General features: G+C 50.1%; 1 protein-coding gene across 1 annotated transcript; it reads right to left on the bottom strand.

The window, feature by feature from the left end:
- Positions 1-4,372: 4,372 nt before the first annotated feature.
- On the bottom strand, positions 4,373-13,864 carry Nr2f1 (nuclear receptor subfamily 2 group F member 1). The gene is made up of 3 exons (XM_059276641.1): positions 13,328-13,864; positions 10,369-10,896; positions 4,373-5,402 (listed from the first exon to the last, which is right to left on the bottom strand). The coding sequence occupies exons 1-3, from the start codon at positions 13,779-13,781 to the stop codon at positions 5,122-5,124; spliced, it is 1,263 nt and encodes a 420-aa protein (XP_059132624.1). The 5' UTR covers positions 13,782-13,864; the 3' UTR covers positions 4,373-5,121.
- Positions 13,865-22,516: the final 8,652 nt, after the last annotated feature.

Below are 22,516 nucleotides of genomic sequence, written 5' to 3'. Positions count from 1 at the left end.
CACACACACATCTCTTTTCGTTCTTCAGAACTGGGGGTATTTTATAGGATAGATTGGGGATTTGATCCCTTGCTTGGTTAGAAGAAGCCTTAGCAGTTCAGAAGATGTATAGACATCATTATTTAGCTATCACTGAGATTCCCATCAGGGGGTCTCTTGTCAGCAGGATCCAACTGCCTAGACCCACTCTGTTCTACATGATCTGGATTTCTCGAATTTGGAGAGAAGGGAAAGCCAGGGGTGGGGACTCTGAAGTGCAACCTTCCACCGTGTTAATTGTTTTCTTTCCTCTCAATTACATTCATAAACCTATTTTCTGCATTGCATGTTATTTCTTTGTGCTTCAAAATTGAAACCACGTGCTGTCTTCCCCCTCTGCACACACAATAAATGCACTGCCCCTCCCCCAACCCATCACACCACTGTTTACATCTTGGTTACTCACTCTGCGATCTGGCCCCAGAAGAAATTGGCCACATGGAAGCAGATGAGGCTTTGTCAAAGTATCTCTCAAATCCAAATCCCCGGCCACAATCTCCAGAAAAGAATCCAGGCTTTACTTCCCAGTCCTACGCCTACCTCTGTCCCTTGCACAGGTGTCTGAAGCTTTCTTGGGGGGAGTTAGCAGGGAGAACTTCCGAGAAGCAAGGCTGCCCAGCAGTTTTGGGTCTGGCCCACAGGACCACTCCACCTCTTGCTTCCTAGCCAGCTGGGGTCACAGCAGCAGTCACAGCAGACCGACCGCTATTATTCCCTGGTCCAAGACCTTGGGCCCAGTAGGCCCTGAGCCCCAAGCCGCTGCTCCCTGGGGAGAGGGTCTCCCCAAGCAAAGATGTCCGATGATAAATAAATAAATATATAAATAAACAAACTCGGAGGGGGAGGGAGAGTTGGAAAATGGATTCCCTGACAAGAAGAGATAATAAATGAGAGGCGCTTTCAGATAGATATCTCAGACGTGAAATTGCGCCCAGCTGGTTGTGTAAGCAAACAAATAGTTTCATGTTAGGAACTCTCAACTTGTGGCTTGATGAATAGAACACGACAGAGGTAAATGGGTCTTTAACTCATTTAGAAATAGGACTCTTTGGCTTCCCAAGCAAAAAGCCGAGTGATGCCACAGATCCTGAACAGGCCCTTTAACAAGAGTTTTATTGGTTCCCACTTGTGTCCCCCTGTCCCTCTCCCCCTCCTCATGCTTCTCATGGTCCCTACTTGCAGGGCATTTAGGTGATGTGCTCCGAGGAACAGGGGAGCATCCCAGACACGAGTCAGCCAGGGTAGGAAGAGAAGGGCTGCCTATGCATGGACAAAAGGAGAAAGAACATTTTCAAAAACAAACTTATTTATTTTTTTTGCACTGCCCTAAAGAGCTTGGCTTTGGGTTCCAGCTCCCCAGCGTCCTTAATACCAAGGCTGGGCTGTAAAGTCTCCAAGACTCTGGCCCACGCAGCTACCAGAAAGCTCCAACCCCTATTAAGGAGGGGCAGAGTCTAGAAGTGCAAGGTGAACAGCAAAGGATCCACATCTCTGTTCTGGGCTTTCTCTCACCCAGCCTGATGCCAAACCAGAATTGGCGTGGGAAGAACAGAGCATGTCAAAGGTTATACCTTCCCATTCTGCATTATCATCTGAGCTGCCAAGGCACACCCTGGCCTCCCTAGTGATTTCTCAAAGTTTCAGCTAAGGTAATTTATTTAAATCTATGTTGAAGTCCCTGAAGTTCTTGGGTGCCCAGCAAGTGTTTGGATTATAAAAGAGCATTAATCCTAGCAAAATAGGTAATTTGGAGATAGAGGTCATTTTATGTTGATTGCCCTCAGTTTTGAGATGTATTTCCACTGACTCCGGGGAACCCTTGTTTTCCCGTGCTCGGTTAGCTGGTCTCCGTTTTCCCAACTTTTGGGGTCCAGGTGCTCCTGCTACTCCTCCGGAGCCATACACTGACCTGGACACTCACACCCTGCGTCCACGGCTCCCCCTGGCGCCTAGCATGGAAGTGGCTCAATACTGAGGGCCCACCAGCCGGCCACCCAGGAAGAAGGAGCCCAACCTCGCTTCGGATTCAGTCCCAGGACCACAGAAACTACTAGAGCCAGAGAAAGCACAAGACGCACAACTCAGGCAGTCTGGCCACTACTGGAACCTGCTCGCGGCGCTGAGAGCCCAGAGGCTGCTGGCCCGGCCCCACGTGCACCCTCTAAGGCCATCCAGGAAGCAAAGGGTGCTTCCGGGGCTGTAGCAGGGTGCTTCCCTGTTGTTAGTAGGCTACAGCAGCAGTTTTTGGGCCTCTGTCTTGGTTCCTCAACATTCCCTCAGGGTGAGCAGGTGTGTGTGTGTGTGTGTGTGTGTGTGTGTGTGTGTGTGTGTGTGTGTGTGTGTTTTCTGTGTTCTGTGCTCCGAAAGGGAAGCTTGAAGGTTCAAGTAGCTGTCCAGCCTGGCGTGGGTGCACAACTCCAGAGTCTTGTAGAGTCCTCCTCTATTTTAGGAAGAGACCTACATCTCTAATTCCAGAAACACAACCTTCTCTCCTTATATATTGCAGGTTGGAAGAAAAAACTAGTGCCGGGAATTCCCAAACGGACCAGTGGGCATGCACATATCCCTGGTTCCTCTTCCCCCCTCCATGTTTCCTGGCTCCTGGAGGTGCCTCTAGGGAGGCCTGCGCTTCTTTCCACATCGTGGAATGGCTGGGAGTTGGGCCAGGCTTGCAAAAGTCGCTAGGATTCCCCAGCACCCTGTTGACCCCACCAGTCGGCCAGAGTCAAATGACCGCAGACGCCCTGGAGTCCTGAGGAAGTGCACTGTGCATCTTGGACCTGTGCTGTCCGCCTTTTTTTTACACCAGGCATCTTGTGCTTGGGCCTCCATATTGAAATTAATTGAAAAGTACATTTCTGAACTACGAAAAATGTTTATCTGTTTTCATCATCGGGATCACATTGTAATGAATATATTTACATCTCATTTCAAGAGAGCAGGAAAGATCAGTGAGCTCTCCTGGCAGCTCGGATCCCCTCCCACTCAGTACCCAGGCTGCAGTCCACTCTTGAACCCACACACTCTGCCACTAGCCTGTCTGTGAGCATTCCCAGTACTTCCCAGGAGTCCCCTGTGCCTTGGGTGTCCAGACTGAAGGAAAGTGAATGTAGGCCCGAAGGCTCCACGCCCACCCAGCCTGCCTAGCTGCCCTAGCTTAGGTAGTCCTCTAGCGGCCTGGTTTGAGGCCATTGACCTACAGAGTGGCTTAGCAGATGCTGTGCTGCACCCAAATTACTAAAAACTGCCAAGCAGGTGGGGCTCGCTTAAGAATTGTAGGAGCCTGGGAACTTACAGACAGCAAAAGGAAAGCACAGGATCACAGATGATTCCTGAAAGTGAGCTCTTGCCTCAGCTAAGCCTGTCTGGGGCCAGGGGGTGGGGGATGTATGTGAGAGAGAGGTTTTATTTTTAAAGATCTGGCTTTATTAATACGTTAAGGAAGCGTTCCCTTGGCAGTATGTGTTCTCACAGCTCCAACTTGGATCCCATAAAACATTCATACTCTGAAGGCTGTCACAGAGCTTGCCCCTCAACGCATGCCCAGCTAGATGCCTCAAGAAGAGGTATCTCTCCTCCAAGGGTCACTGGGTCCAAATGGCACTTTCAGGAAGAACCCAAGCCAGCTCAGCTTCCTGACTAGTACTACTAGTTTCCAGCTTTGAAGTGCCATGGGGGAGGGATTGGTAGGGAGTGGCAGTGGGTGGCTTCTGTACACCCACCACCACCTACCAGAGCCCCAGTTCCAGGCAGATCTCCAGGGAGGCACAGAAGGGAGCAAAGTCAAAATCCCTGGTGCTGGTGTCCCAGTTCCTGCCCAGAGGCAGCGAGGGGCAAGACCTAGAGTCAGTGGCCCATCCAGACTCAAAAGTTTTGAGGAGTCCCCCCTCCACCTCGTCCAGGTCTGCTAGGCAAGCCTTTGCAAATTCTCCCCACCTTTGCAGTTAGAGTGTAGGTGAGCTGAGACTGGGTCTGAGGGGACCTGTGAGGCCTACAGTGCCTGGAAATTGTGCCCCAAAGGCAAGGCAGCCTGCCCCATCCTCTGCCTTAGCTGTGCTCAGGGCTGCTGCCCTTGGAGTGGAATCACAAAGACGTCTGTCTGCCACCCAGGCTCCTGCCTTCCCCTCCGACACCATCCCACACAGCCTGGCCTTTTCATCGGCTTTACAAAAGTAATGCAGTGGTTGTAAGAAACAGACCAGCAAACTTCGTACTGGGCCTTAAAAGTCCCCTCTCCCTCTCAAAAATCCAGATTCTAACAGTTTTCAAGACAGAAATTATTCAGGGGTTTCTCTTGCTCTGAGGGTGTAGTTCAAGTAACCAGACACATGGGTTTTGCTAAATTCTTTTATTTTTGTTTAAATTTTCACTTCAATTTTAATTCTTGAAGAACAGCCTCAACAACATATATCGCACTCATTATAAGAAGCAAAGGGTTATATCAAAAATTATTAGTATAGAATCACAGGAAATCTGGTTTGGAACCAGAAAAAAATACAAAACAGATATAGATACATAGACACAGGACATTTTTTATAATTATTTGGAAAATGTTATTTTCCCCTAATCTTGTTCCTTTTTCTTTATGCGCATACGATGTTTAAATTTTACAAAAAATGAAAATAAAGACTAGTATTTTACAAAATGAATAACAATGTTCAGTGTGTGTGTTTCTACATAGGATTCAGTCCACTTCCATATGAGTTGTTTTCTGTACAGAATATATCCACATCCATCCACAATAAATCCTGGAAGGTCCATTAGAGTCCTTCTATTTTATTAAATTTCTCATGGTCCTCTCTTCGAAAAATTTGTTTTCATTTTCTCACCAGACACGAGGTCCTTTTCTTTCCTCTCCAATGTACTCTATACATCAGACCCTAAATAAGTCTTTTTTCTCCTGGTTCTCAGCTCAGACTGCATCCCTGCAGAGTAGGCTGCTCTTGTCCCTAGCCCTCCTCCCCTCTGCCTGGCCTGCCTGGTCCATCATACCACATCCCCAAGGCTGATGAGTCCTTGGTCTGGGTGAGTCCTCTTAGTCTCTAGGGGTGGGGTAGAGGGGCAGGTGGAAACGCCCCAGGTCTAGGAGCACTGGATGGACATGTAAGGCCAGTTGAAGCTGCTCCCAGACAGCAGCATATCTCGGATGAGAGTCTCGATGGGGGTTTTACCTACCAATCGGACGAAGAAGAGCTGCTCAATGACAGAGGAGGACACCGTGCGAAGAGAGGGCAAGCGCAGCAGCAGCTTGCCAAAGCGGCTGGGCTGGTTGGGGTACTGGCTCCTCACATATTCCTCCAGGGCACACTGCGATTTTTCCTGCAGGCTTTCGATGTGGGCAGCATCCGACAGGCCACAGGCATCTGCCAGAGCAGCCACAGGAAGGAGAGACAGGGAAAGGGGACAGACGGTTAGGTTAGTGAGCAGTAAGGGCACACGGCCATTAATGTTTTTGAGGAGAAAAGGAAAAAAGAAGAAGAAAAAGAAAATAAACCCTTCCCTTTGTGCCTCTTTGCCCCCTTCCCTGACATTCTCTTTCCCCATCCACCATACAAATAAAAATAAATCCACCTCCCCACGCCTAGGGGAACATGGGAGAGACATACAGACACACAGAAGTACAACCTCGCCACCCCTTGGTTTTCCTCTTTCACCTTTGGATTAAATAATGTCCGATGGTGAATCCATGTTTGCTGTGGATAGCAACCTGTTCTCTCCTGTAGGGGAGAATCTTTCTGGTTGTGCTCATTAAAAGAAAGGCATTTGCCCCTTTCCCTCCTGATTTTGGGGTACTTGGGACCCCCGAAGGAATGTGCAGCCTTGGAAGCAGTTTTAAGAGGCTCCTTTGAGTCTCTCTCAAATCGAAATGACCCCAACCAGCAAGCTCAAGGAGAAGCTAGATTGTGTAGTGAATACACGTGGCGGGAGGTAAGGATCACAAGCTGTCAGAACCGAGAGTCAGATCAAGCCCATGCTATAGCAATACAGGATTTGAGATCAACTATGTCTGCAAGCAAGGACTGCGTAACAAATCCTCAGTGCGAGGGGACACTTCTCTCTGCTCCTTAGATCAAGAAATGGAAAACCGGTCACATCTCTGTAAGCTATACAATAATCAGGAGGAACATGGCTCAGTTACTCCAGGCCGCAGAAAGGAAACATCTACAGTGAGCAGACACAAAGCTAGGCTAGAGGCAGCTGATGCTTCTGTCTCAGAAGTGGGGGAGTGGGGAATTAAGGATGAATTTTTTTTTGGGGGGATAGGTTTCCTGCAGCAGGACTAGAAAAGGGACAAGGCACCTTCATACAGTGATGGCAACTGGAGACCTTTGTGCTTATTTCAAACCAACCAAAGCCCTTTTGGGTCCTCTGAAAGTATTTCAAGAGAGCAGATTACCCATGTCCACCAACCAAGTCCCAGCCAAGGAAGAGGAGCATGGAATTAGAGAAACAGAGGGAAACTTCCCCTTACTCCCTATGCCATTTCTTAATATTAATAATACATATTTTAAAATCAGGGAGATCAGAGAGGAACCCTTAGCCAGTCAGGAGGTTGACTAGATATCAAAGACATAGTTTGCTAATATAGAGATGGGGGAAGGAATTTATGTATGACACCACCTGTAAAAGGACACTGTATAATGGGGAAGTGTGACCCCCAAGAAAACAAACTATTCAAAACCAAATCTGTGCCCGCTGTTTCCATGCTGTGCACCCTTATAGTTCAAGAGCTGGAGTCACAAAGCTCTCTACCACCTTCATCTACAAGGGCATGGCCTCAAGCAAATACATAAATAAAACTAGTGATAACTCAGAACTTCGGAGGCAAGTCTCCTTTGACCTCAGCTCCAGCCTGGGTCCCTCTCAGATGTCTAATTACTCCATCCAGCTGGTGCACTAACCCACACTGGTCTGAGGTAGGAAGCCAGGGAGATTATTATGGCCTGCACTGCCAGGCCAGGAGCACTTGGGGCTTCACTGCTTAGAGTGGGGGCTCTGAGATCTGTCCTTGGGCCTGCTTTCCAGCATAGCCTTGCTGAATGGCCATCAAACAGACTTGTATTTACATATATCTTGCGTTGCATACATTTTCTGTCCCTCGTGCCATGGGATAGTCTAAGCCACAGACAACACAATATGAGAAAGATGTACAGATTTTTCCTTAAAGGTCCATATGACATGTCCTCAGGTCAGTAAAACATTAGGGCCCCCAGGTTACAAGGTCACTTCCTCACTCCCACATAGGTGACTCCAAGAAGGAGAAGCCTGGACAGGTACACTAGGGCCCTGCACTGGCTGCTTCCACCTTTGAGATGGAATTTCTGTAGGTGGGTCTGCCTCTCAGGTACCAGTCATCCAACAGGAGTCCTAGTTCTGGCCCAGTTTCACACACTCAGTAGTCATTCACCCTGCAGCAGAATCCCCCCATCTGTGGACAGACAGCGTGTGTGCTGGAACTAGTTGGAGGGTTATGGTGGCAAAGAGAGGAGCAAAGGGTGTAATTTAGTACATATTTGCCCTTGATGAATTACATTCCAGATAAGAAAAGGAGACAGAATATACAAAATCCACGTCTCACTTTTTATATGGTAGTGTCAATGTGGGAACCTTCAATAATTCTTCTACAGTATATGGAAAAGAAATTATGTAAATAAATAACCATTACTGCTCAGGCCCTCCCAGCTTAGCCTTTGTAGTGCAGAGAATGTATTTCATGTTGTGCATTCAGAAGAGTTTAGTGCTCAGGAAATATAGATGTAATCAGCTGCCATAACTAGAAATCAAAGTTATTATTGTGCTGAAAATGGATTTATTGTATTTATGTTAACTAGATGGCTCTTTTCAGAGTCAGTCTCATTTATTTGAAGGAATATTTAGGTATATGAATTAAAGAATTTTTTTAAAAGCAAGTTCAGGTCATGACCTAGTCTTTGGATGCTGTCCAGAATATTAAGGATTAAACATACCATCCGGAGGCCAAATGTGAAAACCACCACGGGGGACCCCCATGCCAGCTTCAAATACTTGCCAGAGCGAGCCACATTGGACAATATGTCTAAAACTGTCCTTTCCATCATTCTAAGTTTGCTTAAAAGTTGGATGACTTTGAGAAGGCTTCCCATGAATTCCCTTCTTCCCATGAATTCCCTTCTGGCTAGCAATCAAAACAAGTTTAGTCAAAAGTGGAAATGTTCTGTATGGAAGGGAGGTGGGTGAATTACTACTGACAGTTCTATTTCCATTTTCAGATAGTCTGCCTGTGATTTCCCAACAAAATATTGTTATTGTTCACTTCTCAGCACCCTTTGCACCTTGAAGACATGGTTCAAAAACTTCTCTGGAAAACTTTTTTCTTTTTAAAGAACTTTTCACAGGAATGCTTTAGGGTGGAAAATTTATAAGTGAAGCCTGCATAATTCTGCAATGTTCCCTGAAGCCCCCACAATCCTAGGCCTCTCTCTGGGAACCCGCACAACCAGCAAAGTCGAAGGGATTCGAAGAACTTCAGGCACATCAGGAAGGGGAAGAGAGACCTTTCCTGAGAAAACCTCTGTCCAGCTCCAAGTCACACGTCTGCTTTAAGACACTTTGCTGGGTGAGATTTTAAAACCCTAGCTTCTCTTCACTGGCTGGATTCCTGATGGATTTGGCTAAAGCTATGGGTAGGATAGCGCCAGCAAGGCCTAGGCCTGCCAGAGTCAAAGGATCCCGGTCGCTGCTTCCCAGGCTCTTTGTCACTTTTGAAAAACACATTTCTATCAAGAAGACTTATTAAGACAAAACGCATTCAAACACCGAGGAACCTGTTCAATAAATCTTCCATTTGTTTTAAGTTTTGCACCTTGCAAAGAATAACCCCCCCCCTCTCACTAGCAGACCTGCATTTGAGCTGAAAGTAAAGGGCGTGGGGGAGCGGCCCAAGTCCATGGCTCTGGCCACCTTGCATACAAATGAGCTGCTCTTGTCTAAATAAATTATCTGCTGCTCTGATCGATATTAATACTACATTTGCCACATTACAATATTGTGCAAATTTAAGAGTCATTTTGATACAATGTAAATATGATTCTTCATGCATGGAAGTCAAGAAATAGTGATATATTATCCCACTGCTTACTGTTCAGCAAGGCCTTAGGAAAGAGATTTTTGCCATCTCTGCTCAAGGATGGTTTTAATTTGGCTTTGGAGGGCCTGGCTCTAGGATAGATTTATTAGAATGGTTTATTTGTTCTCCTAATGGAGGAATTAAAAACAACAGTACCAATAGCAGTGGTAAAATCGCAGCTAACCTTACTCATAGTGGGCAAGGCCCATCTAAGCATCTCTGCCCCACCAGAGTCCTCTCTCGGGCTTTGTTTGTATTTCCGCTGTTACCTGCTGTCCCTGGTGTTTATATGTCTCCCTCTTGCAGGTTCCAATAATAAAAGGCGGCTAGTGTTCTCACACGCTCAGACCAGAGCCCTTCAAAGGCAACGTTAATGCACTTTCCTGGAAGTTAATTTGAACCATCTATCATAAGAGAGATTGTTAACATGCGTGCTACCACCGCCTACACTTAATTTGATATTTTTAAGGCATCCTTTTAAATTTCCAATGTTCGTGTGTTTTGCATAGCTATGAAATTTATCTCCCGGCCCGCAATCCTCTCATGCTTGCGGGCTTTACAGTATTGCTTTTGTTTTTTTTTATCATTCTTGTTTAGATCGAATCCGTTTTTTACGACCCTCAATAACCCCAGCAACTGCAAACATGAATGGTTTCCGATAAGGGAAAATCAGGCAGCAATAAAGCGGGATTATTTATGATTTATTTGTGCGTATTCTTCTCTTTCCGCCTCTGTCTGTGTCTCACTGTCGGGAAACTCATCCAAGGAGAGTGCCACACAGAGTAGGAAGCCACCTTCCCACGTTCTCTTCCTTCTCTATCGTTCCTCCCCCAGAAACGCTGAGCTCTGGCACACACACACACACACACACACACACACACACACACACACACGCAGCCAGACTATCCACAGTGTATGCCTCTCCCCTCCCCAGGCCGTCGCCTCGGTCTAAGCCCGCCCGGGGGTCCAGGCCATCAGGCCAGGCCGCCGGCCTCACCGGAGCCTCCTCCGCTCCAGGAACGCTAAGCTCGCAAGATGGCAGCGGCGCGGCCCGCGACATCCACGTACAGGGGCTGCAGACCCTGGGCAGGCCTGAGGTGGGGTGAGGGCCGAGCCTCACAGCGACCGTGGCGGCGCGGGAGATGCGGGGAGCTGGGCTCCCGCCGCACGGTGCCCGCGCCAGCTCCCGGCACAGCCTGCCCTCCCCGCGACCGCATCCTCACCTGACGTGAACAGCACGATGGCTTTGAGGCAGCTGTACTCGGCAGAGTCGACGTGCAGCGCCTTGAGCTTCTCCACCTGTTCCTGAAAGATGCGGATGTGGTCCATGAAGGCCACGACGCGGTCCGCGGACATGGGCGAAGCGTGGAGGCCCGCAGCGGCCAGCAGCGGCGCCACGTGCAGGGGCATGGAGCACTGGGCCGCGTTGAGCACGAACAGCTCGCTCCAGGTGAGGCGTAGCAGAGACACCTGGTCGGTGATCTGCAGATCCGGGAAGAAGGGGATGTTGCGGGCCCACTCGACGGCGCTGAAGAGGAGGCGCGCGGCCAGCTCGCAGATGTTCTCGATGCCCATGATGTTGTTGGGCTGCATGCACTGGCTGCCATAACGAGACGTGGGGTAGGGCTCTGCACGCAGCAGCAGCGAGATGTAGCCGGACAGGTAGCAGTGGCCATTGAGGGGGTCCCCGTTTGTGAGTGCGTACTGGCCTGGATTGGGCTGGGTTGGAGGCATTCTTCCTCGCTGAACCGCTGACAAAAAGAAAGAGAGAAAAGAGGCAATGTGCATCCAGGGGGCTTGTGAACATCGCCGAGCCGCAGCGCGCACCCAACGCAATGCAGTTCTTTCCGGCAGTCACACGCATCTTCTCCTGCTGGCTCTCACTCACAGACCACATTGCCAGGAGATCTGGGGAGATCTGGGGTGAAGCCCTCTGCCTTCACCGGCTCGATGTGTTCTTCCATAGCCTGCACCCTTGGCTATTTCAGCCAGGAAAGAACTAGGCCTGACTTCAAGGCCCCTAGCTCTGCCTGGCCAAGAAAGTACCACCCAACCCCCCAGCTACTAAGAAGCAACACACAGATAAATGAAACCCCATTCATCCTTCCAGAATGATACAAATCGAAGTTAAAAAAAAAAAAAAAAGTGAAACCCGAGAAAGGCTGTAGTACCAGGCACAAGCCTTAATGCACTCTTCACTTGCAAAGCAGCAGCGTTCGGTGCATAAAATGTTCCCATAATCTCTAAAGTGCTACAGAATTATCTTTAAAAGAGATACAAGTTACATATCTTACTGACCACTTACAACTTTTGAAAAGAGAGTAAGCATCCCACAACCCTCTCCCATCTTCCCCGCTCCTGCTCGCCCCATACAAAGTTCTCACTATAAAAAGCAACAGAAATTTGAAATATTTCAAGAAAAAGTTGAACTTACAGTAGCCAAACATTATTGAAAAAAGTAGGAAATATAATTAATGTCTGTCCTGCGCGGTGCCACTGCAGCCAGCTTTTGCCCAGTGAATGCACGAGCTTGCAACTGCAAAAACACTGGATTCATTAACCATCTGAATGCAAAACGTAAGCATGCTGTGAGTTCTTAAAGCTGACCAAAGTTTTTTTTTTTTTATGTGTATGTTTTACTTCGACAGCGCCAGCATTTTAAATTGCCATGTAAACAAAGACAACTTTAGGGAAAGTTAGGGCTTCTGAACTCTCCCTCCCACCCACAACAAATTAGTAGAGATAGGTCCATGTCCACAGAGCTCTCCTATTTCAGGTTGGGCACTGTTTTCTTTGGTTCTAATTCCAGGGAGAGTTCCAGTGCAATTTACGTTCTTGAAACACAATGGTGAGAATACTTTTTCTAATTATAGTTTTGAACTTGGCAGTTATTTTTCAATTAAATGAGATCACAATTCAAAGTTGTTTTTTTTTCCCCCCCCAGATGCCTACAGAATCTCCCTGGAGCTAGAAATGAAGTCGTCATATTTGCCTTCTCCTTGAGATCTGAAGGAATTCAATTTATTTTCTTGTGACATATAAAATATAATTTTGAAGTCAATTACAAGAAGAAGTAATCTACATTTTGCAAAATTGACTGGTTCACTAATTTGACTATAAGATATCTTTAATGGTTGTCAGGAGATAAACTTTAACTATAAACCGCTAAATATATTTGTAAGAAAAGTGCTCCATCTCATGCCACATGAACATGAAGCATATCCAGATTCAACATCAAAAGTTGTGTTTAATAAAAAAAAACATACAACACATCGATTAAATGACGCAGAAGCTGATGCCAGCTGCAGTCTATGCATTAAAGCCAAATCAGAAGGATCGGTAAATGCCGTTGTAAATTGTAATTTGTATGCAGTATTTAAGCAGAGGGTGGAGTTTGATGAAGAAATAAAACGAGTATCAAGCTCTAAAAATGACAATACTCTGAAGGCAGGGTTCAGTCACAAACTTTCCTTTCAAAGTAGTGGGGTGAAAACAAGGCCACAGCTCGGGAGGAGGCGGCCCCAGATCCCAGAAGGGGAGAGGGAACCAGTGAACTGGCCAGAAGCCCCCCTCCCCCTAATTAGACCTACAAGTGCAATAAATCTCACTCCTCTTTTTCCAAGCTAAGCTTCCTAAAGGATGATGGCAGCAATGACCCTGCGGTTCTGGGTCCTCCAGCCCCAGCCCTCTCCCATTCCAAATAAAGGGCAGGGTAAGGTGGAGGGGAAAGTGAAATGAAGAAAATAAAAACAAAAACATAAACAACCAACACGGAAACAGTTTTCTGCGAGAAATAAGCACCCCTGCCCAAGTTCATGCCAACACAGCCCCAAGCATCCTCACACACAGGCGGGAGCGAGACACACACGGAGCACATCCAACGGAGGAAGGGAGGGGATTTTTAAACCACAGCTCACGATCCCAGGGACACAATCCTGAGCAGGCAGCGGGAGGGGTGGAGGAGCCGGGGAGAGGAGCGCAGGCCGGGAGGGGGAGGCAGCGGCAGCGAGCTGGAAGGGGGGGGGGGGACGCTGGGGGAGGAAGGCAGCGAGGATTGGGAAGCCCGGACCGGCTGGGACCACAGGAGCCCCATCCCACAGCCACAACCACCCGGGCGAGGGAGAAAGAAAGAGCAGGGAGGCGGGCGAAGCGCAGGGAGAGAAGCAGAGAAGAAATATTCACCTTCCCGCCTCATGCCCACTTTGAGGCACTTCTTGAGGCGGCAGTATTGGCACTGGTTGCGATGGTGCTGGTCGATGGGACAGTTCCTGTTGGCACGGCATGTGTAAGTTAAGTTCCTGCGGACGCTCCTCTTGAAGAAACTTTTGCAGCCCTCGCAGGTGAATTGGCCGTAGTGCTTGCCGCTCGACTTGTCCCCGCACACCACGCACTCGATGTGCTGCTGGCTCTGGCCCGAACCGGGCGGGCCCTGGCCCTTGTCCCCCGCCGTGCCGGGGGTGGCGGGCGCTCCGGGCTGGCCCGGGGTCTGCGGCGTGTGCGGCGCACCGGAGCCCGCTTGCTGCTGCTCGCCGCCGCCGCCGCCGCGGGCTGCCTGCGCTGCGGGGTTGGGGCCGCCGGGGTTGCCCCCGGCCACGTCGTCCTGCGGATCTCGCCAGCTGCTAACTACCATTGCCATATCTTTGGGCCCGGGGAGCGCTGGGGGGAGCCGAGCTGCTCGCCGAGGGCCGCGGGGCGCGCGGGCGCGCTGGGAGGGGAAGGGGAAGGGGAAGGGGGGAGGGGGAGGGGGCGGGGGGCCCACCGGGCGCCCCGGGGTCGCCGGAGCCGAGCCCGAGCCGGGCACCGGCCTCTGCCTGCGCCGCCGCCGCTGCCGCCGCCGTTACTGCCTCGGCCGCCCCGCTGCTGCTGCGCGCCCGCCCGCCCTGCTGGCGTTTTGTTGTGGTTCCTGCTGTTTTCTTTCTCTCTTTTTGCAGCCCCCCCAGGCTCTCAGGCTCCCCCCCCAACACCCCTGCTCCCCTCGCCCGCTCCCCCCGCGCTCCGTTCCTGGGGGGGCCGCGCTCTTTCTCCCCCCTCCCCACCCCCCGGCGAGCGAGCTCCCTTCTCTCGCTTTTTTCTTCTTCCCCAAGTTGCAAAATCAGAAATGGCACAGGCGGCAGCCGGGAGCGGCGCGGGGCGCAGCGCCGGGGGCGGCGGGCATGGGCCACGGCGCGCGCACACACTCGCCCTCCGCCTCGCCCGCACCCCCGCGCACACACACACTCGCACACACACTCGCTCACCCGCGCCGGGCGCCCGCCCGCCCGCCGGCCGCTCGGGCTACGCGCAGCGCGCGGGCTGAGCCGACATAGAGGAAGCGGCGAGGGCGGCGGCGGCGGCGGCGGCGGCGGCGGCAGAGGAGGAGGTCGCGGCTGCAGGCGCCGCTGGAGGAGCCGCCTCGGCTGCTGCTGCTGCGAGCGCCGCTGGAGGAGCCGGGGCCCGGGCCGGAGTCCGAGCTGGAGTCGGGGCCGCAGCCCGAGCGCGAGCCGAGGCCGGGGCTGCCCGCGCCGCCGCCGCCGCTGTCCCGGCGGGAGCCCTCGCCCGGCTTCAAGAGTGCGGGGAGCGGGGAGAGCCGAGCAGGATGCGGGGCGAAGACGCCGGCGACGATCAGGGAGCTCGGGTGTCGGGGGGCCAGGTCCAGGGCCGGACGCAGCCAGCCATTCAGGAAGGCAGCGCTGGAGAGCGGGAGGCAGCCGGCAAGGAAGATCACACACTTTGCTCTTTTTGTTGTGCGGGTGGCGCCGGGTTCTCTCTGCCTTCTTCTTTCGGGAGGCGACGGAAGGGGGAGGAAAATACGAGATAATTCACGCCGGCGACGAATTCACAGCGAAATAGCAAAAAATAAAAATCAGAAGAAAATACTTGAGAAAAAAAGGAAAAAGAGAAAGCGAGAGAGACATCCAAAGTAGGTCGAATAAATAATCCTCTTCTTTTCCTCTTTCTTGCTTCTTCTGCTTCTTCTGCTATAACACACAGAGCTAGTTAAAAAAACCCTGGAGATCGCCCAAAAATGTTCTTTTTTTAGTATTTTAAATAAGTGCTCTTCAGCCGGGAACCAACACCCTCCCTCCAAAAAAAATCATATATGTATAAAATAACGATAAGAAGAATACGCAGGGGGTGCCTCCTCCTCCTCCTTTTTTTTTTTTTTCAAGTTTAGTCTCTCTTCTGCAGGCAAGGAGTGAAAGAGAAAAGGAGGGAGAGAAAGAGAAAGGGGGACAACTAGTAGACTATGTAAGAAAAAGAAAGGGGAGAGATAGGGCAAGAGGAGAGAGTGGGTGAGAGAGAGGAGGGAGAGGGGCAGAGGAGAGGAGAGGAGAGGAGAGGAGAGGAGAGGAGAGGAGAGGAGAGGAGAGGAGAGGAGAGGAGAGGAGAGGAGAGGAGTGGAGAGGAGAGGAGAGGAGAGGAGAGGAGAGGAGAGGAGAGGAGAGGAGAGAAGAGGAGAGAGAGGAGAGGAAAGGGACCACAAAATTGAAGGCGTTTAAACGGGAGGACACTCAGAGCAATGTTTCCGAAAGGGGGATCTGCGCGAATGTCTGTATATAGTGAACTTTGACACTACTATTGAAACTGACACGTTTCTATGGAGATGGCTGCCTTATATGGAGCTCGTGTCAAGGAGCCAAGAGAAGGGCTGCTGGCAACTGATAATCAAAGGCGACTGACTGGTCAGAGCCCTGAATGGGGGGAGAGAAAATGGGAGGCTAAGGTTAGCCAAGCCTCCTGCACGCCATTGGTTGGAAGGCCCTTCCCCCTCCCCCCAGCTACCTACAGTCTGGGATGTCGAGGGGAGGAGGAGAGCAGAGAGGGAGGGGGTGTGCTTCTGACAAGCGCAATTTACATTGAGATCGCCCTGCGCTGCTATTTACTCTGAGACCTGATTAGTATGGGTCGTGTATGGTCACACACACACACACACACACACACACACACACACACGCACACACACACACACACACACCAGAGGGGGAAGGGATGATGAGGAAGAGAACGCGTTGCGATGGGAAAAAAACGAGAATGAGAAAGAAATTATTTCATGTCTTCTGAAAAGTTTTTAAAATTAGATTTTATGAGCGTAGAGTGTCACTGAAAACGTTAGGAAAAATTAATGAGAATGAAACCACCATTTTAATGATTTGTGAAGTATACTGGGTCTAGAATCTTCGTTCACATTCAACATAATCCTAGCCTGGACCCTGTTAATTTTGTGTTATTAAAAAAACCTCCTCATTTAAAAAATTTGAAGTATATCATAGTTTGGGGGGCGTAATTACGACAAAGCACACTCATAAAATTGCAGCTCCTGTCACAAATTCGATCCGAATCGATGGTTCCTATTCATCCCAAAGATGATCTTAAAATAAACTTTCCAATCAATCCTGTTTTTCCTTCTTCATCATTTTTATCCCCAGGATGCTCCAACTCCAAACAATGCTTCAATAATTATTAATAAAGCATTAGTAAGTCCTCATATCGTCGTGGGGCGGCTGTTGGTGCCCACAACTCAGAGTCACAGGAAAAGAGCAAAGGAACGAGAAGACGGGGAAGAGAGAGCGGGGCAGAGGGGGACACGAAGGGGGAAGAGGAGGAGGAGGAGGAGGGAGTCAGAGTCGTGTGTGTGTGTGTGTGTGTGTGTGTGTGTGTGTGTGTGTGTGTGTGTGTGTGCCTGGGGGGGGGGGGTGCCGAGACCCCGTTCCCGAAGGTGATTGGTCGCAGGAGGAGGGGCAGGCGGGAGGAGCGGGTCCCGCCGCGGGGCTTGCAGCAATCGCTAGGTCCGGCTGCCACCTAGCGGACGGGAGCCGCTCCCAGGCGACAGGCAGCCGGGTGCCTCCTCCCCTCCCCACAGGCAGCCAGAGCCCTTTCTCCAAACGAAGACAGCACTTTGAAAATTCTTTCAATGGATTTTTTTTTTCCTTGAAAGATCGTACTGGGGGGAAACGAAAACGATACTTCTATTAGTTACATATTCTCCAATCCCACACTTGCACCCCCGCGGGTTTTAAGATCGCTCCCCTAGGCAGGCTCAGGCGGGCGCAGGGCAGCAGAGCGACAAAGCCGGCTGCCACCGCCCGGAGTGGGAGTCCCTCCTGCCAGCCCACCCCTCGGCTCGGGAGAGCGTAAAAGTTTGTCTCTGCGCCCCCAGGTAGTGGTGGAAGTAAATGGCCAAGCTGTGTTGAAGAGGTAGGTTTGGTTTTTAACACAGGTTCCCACTTTAAATCTCACTAGGGAGGGGTTTGGAAAGCTCCGCGCGCTTGGGGTACGCTTTACACTTCTTGGTCTCTGGGACCTACCGTTTAGTGGCCAGGGATAATTTTTTTAAAGAGCAGAATAAGACTTTCTTATGTGTGCCCCACAGCTCTCCTATCTGGAATAATGGAGCCTGCATCCTGTGTGCTGCGGCCCATTGTATGCAGCTGATGGAGAGGCGGACGGGGGTGACAGGGGCTCCTGGCCTTAGCCCCTCAGCCCTAATATTCGTGATCAAGTCTCCTGGTTAGTTTAAAGGTGAAAGTGATATGATTAAAAAATACCCCCCCACACACGCACAAAAAAAAAAAAAAAAAAAGGAAGAAAGGAAGAGGGAGAGAGAGAGAGAGCAAGAGAGCGCTGTTTATATAGAATTCTAAAATTTACTCCCCAAACAATCAGAGACGGAGCCGTGAGCAGCTGAACGGAGGCTGGGGGGAGGGAAGAATCGCAGAAGAGTGGGAGAAGACGCAAAAGCAAGCGTCCGGGAACCGGAGGCCTGCTGGAAGCCGGGTCCACCCGTCCAGCCGCCCTGGGACTCTGGACTGCACACGGTGGGCACCAGAAGCGACACTCGGCCGAGCCCTGCCCGACCAGGCAAGTAACGCAGCGATAATCGTTTCTTTGGAACTTGGGGTCTGTTAACCTTCGATAACGTGGTTGGGCAGAAGGGCAATCTTCCCTCGGCCTCGGCAGGCAGCCTGGAGATGTAGTCCAGGCGGCCCAGGTGGGACCGGGAGAACTTTCGCTTGGGCCTGGTCGGGGGCTGCCATCGCCCATCCTTTCCGCTGCACTTCCTCGGAGGTGAGGACCCGGGCCGAATCCAAAACAGGCTCCCGCTAGGAGCCGCCCCCCGCGGAGGCGGGAAAGGCTGTGTGGGCAGGGGACCCGAGGCTGCGGCGGGTTCGGAACCCGCGGGGTCAGCCCTGGGCGTGCGGAGCGGGAGCTGCGGTGGAGCCGGCTGGCCCGGGCACCTGCGCCTCGCCGCGCTGCAGCGGGGACCTCGGGAGCGGCGCTCACCGCCGGCCGCCGCCGGGAAAGTGAGGCGATCGATGGCTGCCCGTTTGATGTGGGCGATAGTGTCAGCGGATTAAAGGGGACATCCGCGGTTCTCCCAAGCAGAGAACCCGCGGCGGCGGCGGCGGCGGCGGCGGCGGCGGCGGCGGCGGCGGCGGGAGAGCAGCGAGGCAGTAAAGCCAGACTCCGCACCCTGGGCCAGGCGGGCTGGGGGCGGGGAGGGGTTCGCCTCCCCGGAGTGGGGGCCGAGGTTGTGTGTGTGAAAGGAAGAGCTTCAATTAAAACCAACCGGAGCGCTCCCCCTACCGCCCCCCACCCCCCTGCACCGGGCAGGGGCGCGCGTTTGCGTCAGAGGGCGCGCAGGGCGGGCTCGCCGGGCGGGGGTGGGGGTGGGGAGCTGACACTCGGGACCGCGCCCGGGGGGCTGGGTGGGCTCTTGAAGGAATCAGCCCTGCTTGCAAGGGCTAGTCGGGGGTCAAGTCCTGCAACAAAGCTGAAGGACCAGCGGAGACTCAGTGGGGGAGATGTCGCCCACCCATCTTGGTCTCTCCTTCCCGCGTCCCCTCCCTGCCCCAAGCTTCCAAACTCACAAATAGGCCTCTGGGACCCAGACTGACCCCCGGAGTGGAGGAAACCGGCCTCTTCAGGCCTTGGGTGAAGCCGCCAGCTCCTCTCGAACGAGATCGCAATTCTCAGCCTTAGCTCTAGGAGCAGGCAGGGGAGGCTGGCTGTCGGTGGTGCGCACAGCAGGGGAAGCCTCGGGCTTTCGGGGAGATGCTTGTGTTCTTCGGAGTCAAGTGTCCCCAGTCGCTTGAGAGGAGTTAGAATGAAGCAGTGACTTTCTGAGGAGGGCCTTGGCCACCTCTGAGACTCAGTCTGCCCCGGCAGCACCCAGGACTCAGTGGTTTCGGATTCTGTGCTCCTCAGGAGGCCGCACACCCACAGGGACCCACTTGTGCTCGGGCTCACAGTACGGCCTCCACCAAAATGGCTTCCGTCGAGGCCCCGGCTGGTCAGCCCAGGCCTGGGAAGGTCTGGCTTTGTTTCTTATAGTCCTCATTTGACAACAGTCCAACTAGCCACAGCCATCCCTGGTCCTAGTATCTGTGGTTGGATAGGGCACCTAAGAGAAAATGCTCATGTTTTTTCAAACTGTGAAATTCCACACACCTAGCCAGGCTCTCTCAACTGCTAGAACAGAAAAAGCAGTTGAGATTTCCATCTTTCTCCCTTCCATTCTCTCTTTCAGATTTCTTCCTCTCTTCTCACCCACACTATTGGCTCCACACCAGCCAGCACCCTGGGAAAGTTAAATGAGTTTGAAAATGGTTACTGGACTAGCACCCGTGGTGGACTTAGCCCCAGCACTCTAAGGGTCTTGCTAGTGTGGGGTCGAAGGCAGGGACATGGCGCTTCGATTTCTCCAGGATCACTCCTTTCTGGTTAGACAAGTCTGGGAATCCTACCGGCCTTGCAGGAAGGCCTCATCCATAGTCCTCTTTTTGTAATTTTTTTCTACACACAGGGTCTCCAGTGCAATTCCACCAAGATTAAATGAGAAGGTGCCCCCTGCTTGGGTTAAGCTGTGAGTTTACTATATTCCTTATGATCTTCTAGCATCGTGGGTGGGTGCTAATCACCTTTTTTAAAAGCCTTGATTTCCCAGCCAGGTGTCTAGTGAGTAACTGGTGTGTGTGTGTGTGTGTGTGTGTGTGTGTGTGTGTGTGTGTGTGTATGGGGGGGATGTAGAGTTTGTGGCTGCCCATGTAGTGGGAACAAGTGACCCAAGCCCCAAAGCCTGAGTCTAAGTGGCCTCTTTACCCCATTTACATAACCTCCATAGCTCTTTTACCAGGTAGGAATTAGGCCAACCTATTCCTCACTAATCCTTTGTCTTTCACATTGGCAGTTTGCTTTCCAGAAAGACACCAGATCACATACATTTTAGGTTTTTGTTAAGTCACACTAAAAAAAAAAAAGGTTTGTAGAGACATTTCATAAATCTAGCTCAAGAGCCAATGAAACCTACTAATGGCCATATATATATATATAATATATATATATATTTAGAGATAGATAGATAGATAGATATAGAAAATTCTCTTGTACACCACTTTCATATGATTAAGTCGTTAAAACAGTATTATTCTGTTTAGAGAAACCACAGGACAGAAGTAACCCTTTTATCAAGCTCATGTGGAGTGACGAACATGTTTGCAAACCCTTTGAGAAAGGTCAGTTCCTCCGATCTTGATGTAGACCTTTCCTAAAGAGCTTGTTTTAAAGTTACCAAATCAAGTAGTCTCCCTTGGCATGAGATTAAAGCCAGGGAGAATACAGTTGAAGAAGATTATTTAACATGACAAGAACAGATACTTTGGAGGGAAACAATGGGGAGATGTCCAGGAATGCCCACCCAATGTTTTAAGATTCCTAAAGCTAAAATAAATAAATATGCTCCAACTAGATCAGAAATCTCTCCCTCATTCCCAAGCCTGACTACAGTCTTCATTATAGATGCCCAACTGTAAAAAATTATACCTCTGTCAACATGAAAGCCAGGGTGGAAAGTCCAGGCTAGGATTTGGGCTTCTGCTGGCCTGAGTGGATGGACCTAGCTGCCCATGGGGTTCAATGAGCATTGGAACTAGTAGGCTTCCATACCCAATGGCACTCTGGTAGCCCAGGCATTTTTTTCTTTGTCATCTTTGAGTTAAAAAAAAAACAACAAAAAACAAACAAACAAACAATAAAACAAAAAAAACAAAATAAAACAAAACAAACTCAGAGAAAGAACTTACCTTAGTAAGTGGTTTAGTTTTCTATCTCAAACCAAGACATTTATAAAACATATTTTGGGAAAGATAAGAGAGACATCTCAGTGTGCCTGGGCTTCTAGTTAGAGAGCCCAGGTTTGGAATCTGGGGGAGGGGGACAGGAGGAGAGTAAGGCGAGAGCTGACATTTAGATGCAGACCAACAGGAAAAGTGACAGTCATTTCTAGTACATCAGTGAAGCCAGAGCCAAATATTTACCTTTTATAAAATCCGAGTCTAGACTAGCTAAGAAAATATTGCAAAAAAGAAAGAAAGAAAGAAAGAAGGTTGCCTTTTTATGTTAAAATGCACATTCTTTTATTTTAAATGCCCGGCTTGGCTGAAGAATAACTGCATGGCTATTCTTCCTAGAGATAATGGGTTGGTTTAGATGAAAAGTTGAAGTTTTGAAATGAGTTTGAAGGTTGTTAGAGTATCCTGACAATACAATCAACTGTACTATATAATCATTTCTCTTAATAGTTACCTGTCAGAGCACCTATTTCTTTGACTACAGGATTAGCTCATCAGAAGTAGAGCTGAGTTGGACATTTCACTGACTAAAGACTGCTTGAATATGTTTAAATCTCTAATGCTATTTTCTTCACTGACTATGATATGAACTAGTGACTGAGGAGAAGCCCAGCAGATCTAGTGACTGCAGTCTTACTGCAATTGTGTTTACCTACCAGAAAACTGATCAAAATAGTAAACCTAATAATTTCTTCCAAACTGTCAGTGGAAAGACATGTTTATTACAGTGTCCTCCATATTTGAGGGGGTAAGGGTTCAGGTAAAGTTTAAATGAAAAAGGATGAATACAGTACATCACTGATACAAACCGTGCAGAACAGTAAATAATTATGTCCTATGTTAGGATATGTATATTTTATTTTCTCATGTCAGAGGTAGAAAATCTACGTAGCTCATCCACAGGAGGAGTTAATAAAGTATTCCAAATGCATGACCTAACAAAACTCAGAGTAGTTCTATGTTTTATTGTTAACCCCTTGCATGAAATCTTCTGAAGCTGAAAGGAGAAAGTAAGGGCTTTTGTGTTAGTTGATCCTAGGCTATTCTAGGGCTCAGGTTGGTGTGAAAGGGATGAGGAGGTCACTTGAAATCTCCTTTTATCTACTCTTATTTTCTCTCTGGATCAGCAACTTTGAATAGACATCATCTAATCGCTCTTAATGGAAAGAAAGTATGGGAGCAACAAAAATGCCTTTGCTCCAGGAGTGAATACACGCCTGCAGACAGCTAGCTGAGCTTGCATAGGACTGCATCTCTGCACACA

Source organism: Peromyscus eremicus, chromosome 11 (genome assembly GCF_949786415.1).
Source record: "Peromyscus eremicus chromosome 11, PerEre_H2_v1, whole genome shotgun sequence".
NCBI classification, from domain to species: Eukaryota; Metazoa; Chordata; class Mammalia; order Rodentia; family Cricetidae; genus Peromyscus; species Peromyscus eremicus.
The sequence above is the reverse complement of the archived record's forward strand: the minus strand, read 5'-3'. Positions and strand labels throughout refer to the sequence as shown.

Excerpts from the sequence above, each read along its gene's own strand:
- Nr2f1 (XM_059276641.1), bottom strand. The coding sequence starts at position 13,781 with ATGGCAATGGTAGTTAGCAGCTGGCGAGATCCGCAGGACGACGTGGCC. Across the intron at positions 10,897-13,327 it reads AGTGGGCATGAGGCGGGAAG|CGGTTCAGCGAGGAAGAATG; the intron begins GTGAATATTTCT and ends TCTTTTTGTCAG. Across the intron at positions 5,403-10,368 it reads CATCGTGCTGTTCACGTCAG|ATGCCTGTGGCCTGTCGGAT; the intron begins GTGAGGATGCGG and ends CTGCTCTGGCAG.